At 48.6% G+C, this 14,873-nt stretch overlaps 1 protein-coding gene across 1 annotated transcript in view; it reads right to left on the reverse strand.

Annotated features, from left to right (window-relative positions):
• NDST1 (N-deacetylase and N-sulfotransferase 1) overlaps positions 1–11,715 on the reverse strand; it is a 33,238-nt gene extending 21,523 nt beyond the window's left edge. Inside the window, exons 1-3 of the mRNA XM_044661789.1 lie at positions 11,203–11,715; positions 4,388–4,870; positions 2,839–2,926 (exon numbers count right to left, since the gene is read on the reverse strand). Coding sequence (XP_044517724.1) covers positions 2,839–2,926; positions 4,388–4,870; positions 11,203–11,715 — 1,084 coding nt within the window. The remainder of the gene's footprint in view (positions 1–2,838; positions 2,927–4,387; positions 4,871–11,202) is intronic.
• Between the last annotated feature and the right edge of the window lie 3,158 nt (positions 11,716–14,873).

Raw genomic sequence — 14,873 nt, forward strand, 5'->3', positions numbered from 1 at the left:
ATCCCTTTAGAAAATCCAACCTGGGCCTCTTCTTCCTCTCCGGATCCTACAGCTAGTTAATCCCTCCCCTTCACAGCTCAGAAGGACCTGTGATTTCATTATTGCAGGAAATTCCCCATGAGGAAACCGTCTCTATCAAAGAACAGCAGCTTTTCTGCACCTCAGAGTCTTAGAGCTGCCCGGGGTATGAAAGTTTAATGATGCCCCGGGTGACCCAGGCAGTGGTTGGAGGGGTAGGACTTCAACCAAGTCTTCCTGATTTCTTTTTTTAAACCCTTACCTTCTGCCTTGGAACCAATACCCACCCACTGCATCCTGGACCACTGACAATCATCTTGACTTTTGTCTTGCCATGGAACTTTGATGACTGGAATAGAGAGTGAGACTAACAACTTTGTGTAAAAATCTTTTTAAAATTAAAAACCCTTACCTTCCATCTTGGAATCAATTCTATGTATTGGTTCCAAGGCAAAAGAGTGGTAAGGATAGGCAATGGGGATCAAGTGACTTGCTCAGCTAGGAAGTGTCTAAGGCCAGATTTGAACCCAGGACCTCTCATCTCTAGGCTTGGCTCTCAATCCACTGAGCCACCCAGCTGCTCCCCAAACCCCTTTCCTGATATCTTCTATCCTCTTACTAACACCCTCACTGACTTAAACTCTTCATGAGGTTTCTGTCCTTCTCCTGTAGCCTGTTTTCTACCTGACAGAGGTGAGTTCCAGGGACAGAAATCAAGGTTTATCCCCACTTCAAAACCCTTCTTTTTGCAGAGGTGTTTTGGGGAAGGGTGGGAGATAATTAGGAATGAGATACTATCTATAAAAACATCTATATCTATATAGATCTCTATATCTTGTATATATATTTATATTTATATATATTTATATATATATAAATTTTATTTATTTATAGATATTTATATATGTATATATATAAATATCTATAAAAAACATTTTCTCTATTAGTTGGTTTTACAGGATGTTCCCCCCACTTTTTTATTCTTTTTTTACTCTTATATTGTTATTTCTTTGTATTATTCTTTATTATTATGGGGAAAGGGGGAAATCTTGGTATTATGAAAAGGCATCAACACAGATCTGTTGTGTGTGTTTTTTTAAAGGGAGATCTGAAGTGACCTAAGAAGCAGTTCTTCCTAACATGCGCAAACGCCCACTGGCAAGCAGTTAACAAGACCAGCACTTCCTCAATCTAAGCAAACACAGTAATTACCATCCAAAGAAGAGACAACAACGCAGGGAGAGCCAAGCCACAAAACTGTACCTTTCTGCTGCCCACATGGCTTGCTGCGCAAAAGCCTAAATGAGCAGATCTTTTTAAAGGAAAATCAGGTGCTGTTTGCTCCTCCTAATAACTGTGAGGGAGCCAGCAGGACTTCTAACAAGGCTTCTGCGTGCCAGAAGCAGGAGGCGTCTTTCTACGGAGAACCCCGGCTCAGGTTCAAGCCTACGATGCTGGAGCTGAGAGGAACCTCAGAAAGCACTGAGTCACAGGGTCCCCAGGCAACCCTCTAGGAAGTCGAGGGACAGATGAGTTGCTGATCTGTAGTGGTAAAGGGAATTTCCCTACCAGAAGTTTCATGGATGAAATATCACATCTAGAAACCCTTCCCCAACTATCTCAGGCGGTAGTCATGAAGAAACCGCTTTGTAAAAGTTAAAGCACTATATAAATGTGATCTGTTACTGGATAATGAATGACATTAAAATCTTTTTAAGCTTGGGGGAAAAAAAAGAAACCATTGAGTCGAATACCATTTTGGAGATGAGGAAACGGAGGCCTAAGGATGGGAAGTGACTTGCACAAGATCACACGATGAGTTTAGCATATGAGTCAGGGCTAGACTCTGCAAGGCATGGGCTCCTGCTCAAACGCTCCTTCTTCTCCAGCTCAGATTTCCACAGGGAGCCTCAGTTTCTCCCCAGATTCCAGACCCATTCTAAAAGGCTGTATCATCCATACTAAGCCTTGTCCAATAGGAATAGGGGCTTTTTAAAATTTTTTAAAACTCTTACCTCCTATCTTAGAATCAATACTGTGTATTGGTTCCAAGGCAGAGGAGTAGTAAGGATTAGGCAATGGGGTTAAGGACTTGCCCAGGGTCAGAGAGTGAGGAAGTGTCTGAGGCCAAATTTGAACTCAGGACCTCCCATATCTAGGCCTGGCTCTTAATTCACTGAGCCTCGAGCTACTCCCTCAATAGGAGCATTATGAAGCCCAAGATTTCCAGGGCTCACAGAATGAAGATCCACAGTGGGAGCTCAGGGAGGAGGCAGAAGTCATTGATCTGAACAGATTTCAGGCCAATACAGGAGACATCCCCTGAGCTTTTGTTTGGAGGAGTCACTCATGCACGCTGCCTGGACATCCCCTATCACACTGAGCTGAAATAGTCTAGGATAGGGATGGCAAACCTTTTAGAGATGGAGCGTCAGGCCCCATCCCCATCCTCACCCTCCCCAGGCCCTGGGCCATGCCCCTCCCTCCCATTGGGCTGCTGGGTGGAGGGGTGGGTGAATTGAGGAATGTCCTCAGGTAGTGTAGAGAGGGGGAGGGGAGTGGTCCCAGCACTCTGCTCCCCTCCAGCTCTGCTGCCTGTGAGCTACCCACTCTCCTGGCTATGTGCTCCCATTGGCTGCTGGGCAGAGGGGCAGGGGAGGGGAGGGATAGGTTTGCCATCACTGGTCTAGGGGAAGTAAAGTGCTGGATGTGTCTATCCCACCATGGCTCCTTCTTCCAATCACTGAGGGATGGCAGGCTAAAGGGACAGGTAAGGCAGGTTCTCATGGGCCAGCTCAAAGTTCCAGCACACTCACTTACCTGTGTGGAAGAATTTCCCTGAGTACCCCAGGTTGAAGGTGAAGTTTGGGATGTGTGTTCGAAGTTCATTCTGAGTGTCAAAAAGGGCCTAGGACACAGAGAAGAAGGAAAGGGTGAGAGAGCTTCCCCTGCCCCGTCCCCCAGGGCTCCCAGAGCTCCCAGGGCTCACTCCCACCACCCACTCCCACTTCCAGCCTTTCCTCAGCCCCAAGCGTTCACCCAGGGCCAGAATCTCCTCGTTTCTTCCATTTTTCAAAGGTGATTAAAATGAGGACTCCAAAAGGGAACAGAAGATTCATAGAAAGTCAGTAAGGAAACCTAGCATTAAGCAACTTCTCCTAATCCAGCCCCCGGAGGAGTATCTGAGAAGAAGCCAAATGGACTTCATGAGAAGGAAGGGGCTTCAGGCAGCAGGAAGGAATAAGAAAAGACAGCTGGGTGTACTTCCTCACCATCTGAGTGGCACTGTGGATAGAGTGCCAAGCCTGGAGACAGGAAGTCCTAGATTCAAATCTGACCTCAGACACTTTCTAGCTGTGTAACCCTGTCACTTAATCCCACTGGCCAAGCCCTTGCCCTTCTGTCTTAAGAATTCTTACAAAGACAGAAGATAAGGTTTAAAAAGAAGTTAAAACCTAGTCTTTAACCACCTCTCCTAACCCAGCCCCCATGTGACAAAAGGAATCATAATTTCCATTTTTCATGAGAGGAAGGGACATCAGATATAGCAGGCCAGCTGGGTGCCATTCCTTACAATGTGATTGTGATCACAAAGCCACATCCCAGAAAGATAATGCAGCATTTCAGCAAATCACAGAATTTAGAGCGCCCCTTAGAGATTCCTGTACAACTCCAATTCCACCTCTGGGCTAGCCCACTTTGCATTAGGGTGACACCGAGGCCCACAGATGGGAAGGAATTTCTCTGAGGCCACCTACCAAGTGACTACTAGAACACAGGCCTCAGGATTCCAAACCCAAAGTCCTTTCCATTATACCAGCGATGGCAGACCTTTTAGAGATCCCCACCCAATCCCCCAGATCATGTGCTGTGCCTGCCCTCTCCCCCAACCTTGTGCCCTGCTCCCCCTTACCCCACATAGGGGAAGGAGAAAGGGCTCCCATTGGGCTGCTGGATGGAGGGGCAGGTGAAGTGAGGAATGTCCTCAGCCATTGTAGAGAGGGGAAAGCCCAAACGCTCCACTCCCCTCCAGCTCTGCCCCCTATGAGCTGCCCACCTTCCCCCACTGTGTGCTCCCATTGGCTGCTGGGCAGAGGGGCAGGTGACATGAAAAAATGTCATAGGGCCTGTGGAGAGGAGAAGGGGAGCAACTCCACCGGAGTCCCTCTGCCTTTCTAGTAACAAACTGCGGAGTGGGGTAGGAGTTGGCTGCGTGCCATCTTTGGCACCCGTGCCATAGGTTCACCACCACTGCCTTATACAATGCATACGGGCCCACCCTACAGGCTCCTTCTGGCCTTTGGCATTCTAGTGAAGCTCTGGCCCAGGCTATCCAATGAGAGGCCTCCCAGGGGTCCTCCATCCATACCTTCACATCCTCCACCTTCATCCGGGTGCCCTCCTTGCCGACAAAGATGTCATCGATGTCCACGAGGATGTAGCGGTCCAGGGGCAGCGAGAGGCGCTTGCCAGTCAGGAAAGCCACGGCGTCCACAAAGACCAGCTTGTGCAGCCAGAAGTTGAGGTTGTTGCCGAAGAGCACCCGCTGGATGCCGTCGTGCAGCCCCAGGTCCTGGATCACCGTGGTGTGCAAGGCCGCGCCGACGCTCAGGTGGGGGATGGACTCAGCTGACTTGGTCTTGGCCAGCAGCACCGGCTCATAGGTGGAGTGGTTGGACTGAAAGACGGTCCAGTCGTCCCCGGGTAGGAGGCCCTTCTCCACCTCGCTGGGCCGGGTCACGTACAACAGTGGCGACTTGGGGTTGATGCTGCAGTCCTTCAGGCCGAGGTTCGAGTGGAGGAAGAGGGGGAAGCCCTTCAGCTGAGCGCTCAGCAGACTGTTCTCATTGGCCTATTGGGAAGGAGAAAGTGTAAGGGCCAAGGACAGAGAACAGGGACCGGCTTACTCACGCCCCTCTGTACACAAGCAAGGCCCGTGAGAAGGTTGGCAAAATGAACATCTGCCTTTTTTTTTTTCAATCCTTCTTGGGGCAGCTGGGTGGCTCAGTGGATGGAGAGCCATACCTAGAGACAGGAAGTCTTGGGTTCAAATCTGGCCTCAGATAACTTCCTAGCTGTGTGACCCTGGACAAGTCACTTAACTCCCAAAGCCTAGCCTTTACCACTCTTCTGCCTTGGAAACAATACTATGTATTGATTCTAAGATGGAAGGTAAGGGTTTAAAAAATTAAAAATTAAAAAAAAAAAAATCTTTCCCTGAATTGTTCATTGGCTTTGGGAGGGAGAGGGAGAAGGGTAGGGAAAGAACATGAATCATGTAACCATGGGAAAATATTTTAAATTAATTAATTAAGTACATTTTTTTTTTTTAAAGAAAAAATCCTTCCCTGGGGGGAGGGAAGAGAGGAAGGAGACAACAAGAATCATATAACTATGGGAGAAAATTTTTAAATTAAAATAAAAGGTTTTTTTTTTAAAAATCCTTCCCTTCCATCTGAAAATCAATTCTATGTATCAGTTCCAAGGCAGAAGATTGGACAGGGCTAGGCAGTGGGGGTTAAGGGACTTGCCCAGGGTCACAGAGCTAGGAAGTAAGTGAGGCCAGATTTGAATCCACATCCTCTCCATTGCAGCTCTGGCTCTCTATCCACTGAGCCACTTTAGCTCACCTGTGCCTTTTAAGAGAGATCAAGTTCTCCAGGTCTACAAAGGGTTTTTTTTTCCTCATAGAAACCTTGTAAGGTCTTCGAAGTCACATAGCTAGTAAATTTGTCAAAACTAGGACTAGAAGCTTTGTCCTGACTTTAAGTTCAAGGCTATACATTGCACTATACACCAGGATGCTTCCAGAGACAGTCAGTCAACAAACATTTATTAAAAGCCCGTCTTGTGACACTTCCTAGCTGTGTGACCCTGGGGAAGTCACTTAACTCCCACTGCCTAACTCTTATTGCTCTTCTGCCACAGAAGGTAAGGCTTTAAAAAAATACCCCACACTGAGCTCAGAGTAGGGAAGCCAAAGAAAGAGAACAGTCCCTGCCCTTGGGGAGCTTACATTCCAAGGGAGAGAAAGCATGTAAATAGTGTTATATATAAATAAAGCTATAATGCAGAGGAAACGGAAGGTAATTTCAGACGGGAAGGCACCAGCAGGTGGGAAGAACAGGAGGGAGCTCCTGTGGAAGAAGGATATGAGCCAAGTCTTGAAGAAAGCCAGGAAACCAAGAGGCAGCGGTGAGGAAGGGCATTTCAGACATCATTTCTGGCAGCTACCTTCCCTGGGAGGCCGCCGGGTTTGCCAGGGTCTCGGAAGGGCCTTAATAAGGGCAGGGATTTATCTGGCACTCTACTACCTGGCCCGATCCTCCCCGCGACCATCATCCCCATCTTACTAAAGAGCAAGCTGAGGCTGGGGGCGAGACTGCCTGCTTTCAGAGCTGGGAGCCTGCAGAGGCAGGCCGAGGTCTCCTAACTCTGTGCCCAGAGCTTTTTACTTCTCCAGACTTCCCCTTGCAGCAAATGATAAGGAGGAGCAGGAACACTGGGATCTAGCGAGTCCAAAGGTTTACCTGCTAGGCTAGGCATGTTTTTATACATTTTGAACATTTGCCTCTGAGGACTCCCGGCCTGGGACACAAACCAACACAAACCAACCATGTGGAATACTGCAGGCCCAGTACTTCTGTCCTGGTGTTGTCCTCCAGGTCATTTAGTCTAAATCGGCCAGATAAATGAGACTCCCCTAAAACTTCCCCTACCAGCATCCTCTAACACCTCAAGTCAACAGTGAATTCACAACCTCCCAAGATAATTTCCTGCTGCAAAAAACTTCCGTAAAGGGGGCGGTGGGGTGGCAGGAGGTCCTGGGTTCAATTCAGCCTCAGATATTTCCTAGCTGGGTGACCCTGGGCAAGTCATTTAACCCCTATTGCTTAGCTCTTTCTATTCTTTTGCTTTGGAACCCATATACAGTATTGATTCTAAGATGGAAGGGTTTGAAAAAAGAACAAACTTGCAAGATCACAAAGGTAAATTTCAAACCCTCCAGCCTAGCATCTAGGGCCCTCAAAAACCTAGTTCCACTGCTTGATCACATGGGTCAATGGGGATATGGTTGGGGATGCAGACTCTAAACGATCACCCTAGTGCAAATATCAATAATATGGAAATGGGTCTTGATCAATGACTCATATAAAAACCAGTGGAATTGTTTGTTGGTCATGGGAGGGGGGTGGGAGGAAGGGAGAGAAAGAACATGAATCACGCAACCATGGAAAAATATTCTAAATTAATTAATTAAATAAACAATCTAGTTCCAAGCTATCTTTCCAATTTTATCTTTCGCTACTTCTCAAAACATATCCTCTGCTCCAGCCCCACAGTCCTACCCACCGAGCCAAGCTCACTGCCACTTCTGGGATGCTGCTCATGTTATTCCCAGTGGCTGGAGTGTCTGCCCCTTTTTCTTCCCCTTATTCAAAACCTCCAAGTGTAGCTGGAGTCCTGCTGCCTCTAGAAAACCCTCTCTGACCATGCCATAATCATCTCTCTCTTCTCTGACCTCTTCTCCGGTTCTGGCTCTCTTCACACTTACCACGCACTGCCTGATTTTGTTAGCTATCTGATATCTGTGTGTGTCTCTCCCAATTGGACTGCTGACTCCTGAAATGAGGGAGTTTATATTATATTTTTGGTACCCGACACTGTTTAGAGCCAAAAGGGAGGTAACATACTATAATGAAAAGGGCCTCAGGCAGATGTCAGGAGAACTGACATCTGGACTCAGGTCTGTCATTTGAGGCAAGCAGCCCCCAGTTTCCTCCCCGTCAAATGAGAAGGCTACATTAGAGATCTCTAAAGTCTCTCTACCATCTACCAACCTTCCCCCCTGCCCACTGGAAGCCAACATCGAGCTGGAGTTTAAGAAGTACAGGCACTGGAGTCCTTTACTTCCTCTCCAGATCAAAGACTAGGCTAAAGCTCCCAGGGCTGCTTACCTCGGTGAAGATAGGATTAACTCTCCCCTTGCCTACTTTTAAATTTAATCAACAAAACCAAATACACCCATAATTAACCCTAAAGTAGGGAAAGTCCATAAACTATTTAATAAAGGAGTTTGCACCCCAAAAAGCAACTGGCTGCCCCCTGGGCAGTCCTAAGCAAATTTAAAGACTACAACTGGCCCCCTAAGGTGGAGAAAGGAACAGGAAGTGATGCAAAGAAGGGTCTTTAAAAGTGGCTAAAACTTCCAGTCACAAGGTCTTCAAGCCCTTTCGAGGCTTTGGAGGCTGATGGAGAACCTTCTTCAGCTTTGAATTTTTCCCCTTTGGGCTACCACCAGGGTGAGTGAAAAGCTGACTCCTTTCCTGGCTTCTGGAGAGATTACTTTCCAGAGGATGCCTAGTGGTTATTCACCACAGAGAGGTGCTCTGGCTAAACAGCCCTCTGGTTAAGGGTCCTCCCGTGGAAGGATAATTAGCTCAGTCTAATCTGAGCCAGGTACTGGAGAAACATTTAGGGTGATAAGTTAGACTGTTTACTCTACCCTCTTTAACATTTCTCTACCTTACTCTTTCCCTCTTTTTTATAAATAAAAAGCTGCTAAAAAAGTCATTTGGGGCTTGAGTTATAATATCGGCAATCACATTCTCTTATATTTAGTCAAACCATATTAATTTTATCCCCTACTTTGCCCTACAGGTTGTTGTGACATATCATGACGCCCAGGGGCAATACTCTGGAGCAAAATGACAGGGCCTGTACTCCTGACCTGCAGCCTCCCATGGAGGGGCTCTAACTTTTCCAGAAGAGGTTACCTTTTACCAGCCTAAACCAACTTTTCTAATCTTCCTGTCTCTAAAGTGGATTAAAAACCAGAATCCTACCAGATGTTGTATAAAAGAAACACAGTTGAAGCAGGTAGACACACACAGAGTAAAAGTAAGAGGCTGGAGCAGAATCTAATCTTCCTGTCTCTAGGTCCTTTAGGTAGGTATGAATTAGAGTTCCCCTAGGAAACTGGAATGGCCCCAAGACTCAACCCCATGTTATAGAGGAAAAAAATAAATACTGGTTTAGGACTAGTTTCAAAACCCAACTCTGCTACCAAAAACTATAACTGTGTGATCTTGGGTAAATCATTCCCTGTTAATGGGCTTCAGTTTCCTAATTTGTCTTTCTGCCTAGAACAGAGTTGTAGGACCCAGGAGCTTAGGCCTATGACTCAGAGCAACTTGTCTGTACAAGGAGATGGCTCCTTAGGGCAGCTATGTGGCACAGTGGATAGAGCTTTGTGCCTGGAGTCAGGAAGACCAGCCTCAGACACTTACTAGCTGTGTGATCCTGGGCAAGTCACTTAATCCCATTTACCTCAGCTTCCTCATCTGGAAAATGAGCTGGAGAAGGAAATGGCAAAGAACTCCAGTATCTTTGCCAAGAAACCCCAAAATGGGGTCATGAAGAGTTAGACACTAAAAGACTTAACAACAACAACAAAAATTAAGGGGTAAGAGAAGAAGATGGTCTCTAAAACCCCTTTCAATTCTAGAGCCTATGATAAGGAAGCTAGGGAACTCTCTTAGCCATAGGGAACTCCAAGTTTCTATTTTCCCTACCCCAGAACTCTCAGCATTTGCATTTTCCTAAATGGTTCACTTTTCCCCCCTCTTTTAAATTTATTTATTTTTCCATGGTTACATGATTCATGTTCTTTCCCTCCCCTCCTCCCACCCCCCTCCAGTAGCTAAAGAGCAATTCCACTGGGTTTTACATGTATCATTGATTAAGACCTATGAATGATCATTTAGAGTCTACATCCCCAATCGTATCCCCATCAAACCTAAATGGTTCACTTCTGAGAGCTCACTCTCTGTCTGTCTCTGTCTGTCTCTGTGTCTGTGTGTGTGTATATGTGTGTGTGTGTGTGTGTGTGTGTGTGTGTGTGTGTGTGTGTGTCTCTGTCTGTCTCTCTCTCTCAACCCCATATTCTGAGGGCAGTCTCTGATTAAACTGATTGAGGAAAGCTCAGAGTCCATAGGGACAAAAGTCAGATGACTGAGAGAATTGAACTTCACTACATTTTACTGCTCTAAATGATTAGATTTTGAAGATCTCTGACAAGTTGTCATTCAGCCTCTGCTCAAAGGTTTCCACTGACAGAAGTTACTTATCTCACCCTCTTCCTACTCTCTTGCTCCACTCCAAAACAGACCCCTAAGGCAGCCTCAATGCCCAAAGCACATTACGTGCACGTTTCCTCCTTTCAAACTAAGAGTTTAGTACTCTCTGATACATTATAGATCTAGGACTGCTTTGGCCCTACGGGAGAAACTGCCTTCCTACTCCCTTGAAATTCCCATGTTTCTTGGTCTACCTGGCCCCGCAGTCAGATGTTCCCCTCTCTTCCTGCACATCTGCTCATGGGGTTTCCTTGGCTAGACAGAATTTCCCAAAACAATTAGTAGAGTTCCCCTCTTCCCCCCTCCCCTGGCTGTCCTCCATGCCTAGAATGGTCTCTAAAGCAATAAAGAAAAAGAGACCTTGGATTTAAGAACCACCAGGTCAAGGTTCTCCTATGTGACCAGGAGCAAGTGACTTGATCCTCCCGAGCCTCAGTTTGTTCATCTGTAAAATGAATGGGTGATGCCCTTTCTGAAGGTCAAGACAAACCAACAAAGCCCCTTTTTTTTCAGAGAGCTCCTAGTGCTCGGGGCAGCTTCCTCTAAAGTTGGTTCTCTAAACCCCAATCCTAGAATTTGCTGATTTAGTCCTATGCTAAAGCTAGGAAAAGATGTCAGAGGCGCCCAGCAGTAAACCCTAGGCTCCAGAGGTGGGGTCACGGGGGGATTCCTACTTAACGCCCCAAAGTCGGGATCCAAAGATAGCCGCACCGGCTCCTCCCCGAACGGGGTACAGGCTTTGCACTGTATCTCTAGCAGATGGCACTCAGTATGCCGATAACCCACTGGAGGTATCTCTGAGACAGCTGGCTGAGGCAAATTCTCTCCCTCACCCCCAAGCCTTCTGGCAAGGGCAAGGCCTGAGATGGGCCCGAGCCTGGATAGAACAGAAAAATGCCAGCCAGTCCTCCCAGGGGCCCGCTCCGGCCACCACAGCCCCCAAGACCCCTGGCCAAAGGCAGCAGCCCCCGGCACAGCCCCTCCGAGACCCCCAGCCCTTCCCCGCCCCCGGCCCCCAGGAGCACCCCTCGTCCCGGCCGGTTACCTTGAAGAAGCCGATGATGCCCACGCCGTATTCCACACAGTACTTGTCCAGCAGCTCCCGGTTCCAGGCGTCCAGGTTGACGTACTTGAGGATGTTCTCGTAGATGATGAGAGCGAAGCGGCCCCGGTCCTTGTCCGTGAGCGTGGGCATGTCCCCCTTCCCGGGGGCGATCTCGGTGCGGTACTTGAAGCGGCTGGACTCCAGGATGGCCACGATCTCCTGGCCCAGCTGGGAGTACAGGCTCTCCACGAAGACGAGCACCAGGGGGTCGGTGCGGGAGGACGACGACACCTTCAGGGTCTTGAGAGGGAGGAGGCGCGACGGCGTGATCTGGGGCTCCTCGTTACAGTCGGAGCCGGCCACCTCCCCCGAGGGCTCCAGGGTCCTCTTCCAGCCATACAGGTAATAGGCAGACACGAACACGCTGAGCAGGCAGAAGGCGAAGAGCAGGAGCAGCACGGCCTGGGGGGACGCCTGCCTGCACAGCCTCCTGAGGCGCAGGGGGACGGTCATCCTGGCTCCCCGAAGTGGCTGAGCAACCGCTTTTACACCCCCCGCCCCCCAAACTCTTTTCACAGGAAGAAAAACAAGGATTCAATCCAAAGCAATAAATTAAAAATAATTAATAACAGAAGCTGTTTGTGCACAGGGATGAGGAGGGACTGAGGGTGTCTTTTCTTCCCACCAGGGGGGTGGTCCATGGACTGGGCGGTTCTCCTTCCTCCTCGCCCTGTTTATGTCACCATGGCAAATCTGCTCCGGGTCCTGGGGCAGGGCAGAATTGGCCCAGGGACGTCAGTGCCTCCTGGGGAACCTGGGGTAGGGGTCCGGGGATGCCATGACACAGGGAAGGGCTTTCATGCTGCCCAGGTGGGCCTGCTGGGGCGGCGGAGGCCAGCTCTAGGAGGGGAAAAAAGGAATCAGGTCAGTTATCTGGAACAGAGGCAGCAAAGGGGCGGCTGGGCATAGGTCAGAGAGGAGAAAAAGGGAGGGGTGGAGTTCACATAGCATCATACAGTTTCTAAAGCAAAGCACTACCAGGGGCAGCTGGGTGGCTCAGAGGATTGAGAGCCAGGCCCAGGCCCTGGATTCAATTCTGGCCTCAGACACTTCCTAGCTGTGTGACCCTGGGCAAGTCACTTAACCCCCATTGCCTAGTTCTTACCACTCTTCCGCCTTAGAACCAAAACACAGTATTGATTCTAAGCTGGAAGGTTAGGGCTTTTAAATAAATAAATAACAGAATAAAATAAAGCACTCTAAGGACGCAATATAAATGTATTTACCCTCATTTTACAGATGGGGCTTAAAGGAATACATGAATTGCCCATGGCTATATGGATGGCAAGTAAAAAAAGGCATGAGTGGACTCTAGGATTCCTCGGTGAAACTGTTGACATCCCATACAGTTCCTTTGGGACCTTCATCCCTCCTAAGATATGTGCTTGGATCATGACCGAAAGGTTGCAATTTGGAAAGTGCTACCGTGTAAGGCACAAGGAGAAAGGTGGAGAGACGGCTGTGTGGTTGGGAAGCATCCATGCTGCTTTATGGAATCATTTCAGTCATGCCTGACTCTTCATTTGGGGGTTTTCTTGGCAAAGATACAAGAAAGGTTTTCCATTTCCTTCTCTAGCCCATTTTACAGATGAGTAACCTGGGGCAAACAGGGTTAAGTGACTTGTCCAGGGTCACACAGCTAGGATATATCTGAGGCCAGATTTGAATCCAGGTCTTCCTGGCTCTGGGCCTAGCACTCTGTTTGCCCCCCCATATATAATGAAACACGCCTAAGGGTGACTATCCCTAACATTTAGGTAGGGGTGAGAGACTAAATGGCTTTTACTTGACTCACACAGTTGGTTGTCAGAGCCAGAATTCAAACCCAAGTCTCTCCCTCTCATATCAAGCATCCTTCCTTCCTCCCTCCTGTAAGTGGAGGGGGTGGAGTGGGCAAGTGGAAGCATTTACTCTTCCTCTCTATTCTGAGAGACGGGCTTCCTAGCTTCCATCACTCCACAGGGAGCCATTTCTCTGGCTGGGCATGGTCAAGCCTCACCTTCCCGATAAGTGAGTGGCCACCAGGAGCCCAGTTTGCCAGCCAGGGAGGGGTAACTGCCGTCTTTTAGGGTTTCTTCCCCAATAGCGCCAGACCTCAGCGGCTCCTTTACCCAGGTTGTCCTGTATGAGGCCGGCTCCAGAGTTGTGTTCCTTTCCCTCCTAGGAAATCATCCCCAGGACCCCGATTATCCACTCCAGTCAGGGAAAGAGGGAGCCCCAGAAATCCCTGCAAGAGCCTCGGTAGAAAGGGTCATGGGCTCTCTTCACTGACTAATTAGTGGCAGAGGGGGTCTAGAACCCGGGTCTCACATTTTCCAATCCACAGCTTTCCTCTCTAGCCTTCCCTAGCAAAGGAGATTAATGTCATTCACCTACTCAGAATAAAATGAATTGATTACTCTTTCTGCCTAATCCTGTCAGTCCTATCCAGGTTAATTGCATCAAGAAGGGAGGGGCAGGGCTGCCAATGAGATAAAAGGAGCCAGGTTTTCCCTTACTCATCAGGAGGGAGGATAAGGGGCAAGCATTTTAGTAAAGCTAAACCTGCAACGGGGACAGAGGCTAGGGAAGCACAGTTGATGTGTAAACAAAGCCTTGGCCACCCAGGAAGGCAAGATTCTTTCCAGCCCCAACCTCCCTCCCCCTGACACAAATCCCACACTAAATGGCTAGCTCCCAATTGAGGGCTGGGCAGGGTGCCCGCCCTGCACACACCCACCTACCAAAGGCACTGGGGCTTAGAGGGGGCCAAGTCACTCACTCACCACTCAGGGCCCTTTAATCCCAAGGCTACCACTAGCCTCCTCCAGATAGCTGAGGCTTCCCCCTTAGAGCCTTCCCCCTCAATTACCTCAGTCTACCTCCTAAGGTCATTTCAGAGCTGACCTGTATAAGGAAGAAAGGGTAGAGAGCTAGCTGCCAGCCTGGAGGGCATTGCCAGACCTGGCTCAGCAGGAAATACTAACCACATCAACCGCCAGTCCCCAGGCGAAGCAGGGACAAAATGGTGACTAGACTTCAGGAGTGAGCCTGACTGCTCTGCTCTCTGCCCCCGAACCTATTCTCCTGGATAAGGTGCTAACAATAAAGAAAGAGATGCTCCTGCATCCATGGAGACACCATGGAAACCCAGAAAACTCAGAAAGTAGCCCAGTAACCCGGGCAGTCAAAATACACCTTCTCCCTAGGAGGAAAAAAAAAAAAGAACACCCCCAAATGTGGCCCTATTGTCATCCCTCCCTGGAAGGTCCCCCAGAAATCCTTTGGTTTGGGGATGAGGGAGGAGAGAGAGGGCTTCACTTGGGAGGTCAAAGAATTTGGGGTAAGTATCAATAACCTGAAATCTTTGCAAATCAAAAGGTGAAGAGTCCACCATCGCCAGGGCATCCAGGGCAAATGGAAAGGGGAAGAGACAGAGACAGAGAGACAGAGAGAGAGAGGGAGGAAGGAAGAGGGAGAGGGAGAGACGGAGAAAGAGAGAGGCAGACAGAAGACAGGCTTTAGTAGGACCTGGGAAGGAGTTCTGATTGGTTCTGGAGATAGGTGATACCCAGATTCAAATCTTGTTCCTGTCTCTTACCTAGATAACCATAAACAAATCCTCTCTGAAC

The sequence above is a fragment of the Gracilinanus agilis genome, chromosome 2, assembly GCF_016433145.1.
Source record: "Gracilinanus agilis isolate LMUSP501 chromosome 2, AgileGrace, whole genome shotgun sequence".
Lineage (NCBI taxonomy): Eukaryota > Metazoa > Chordata > Mammalia > Didelphimorphia > Didelphidae > Gracilinanus > Gracilinanus agilis.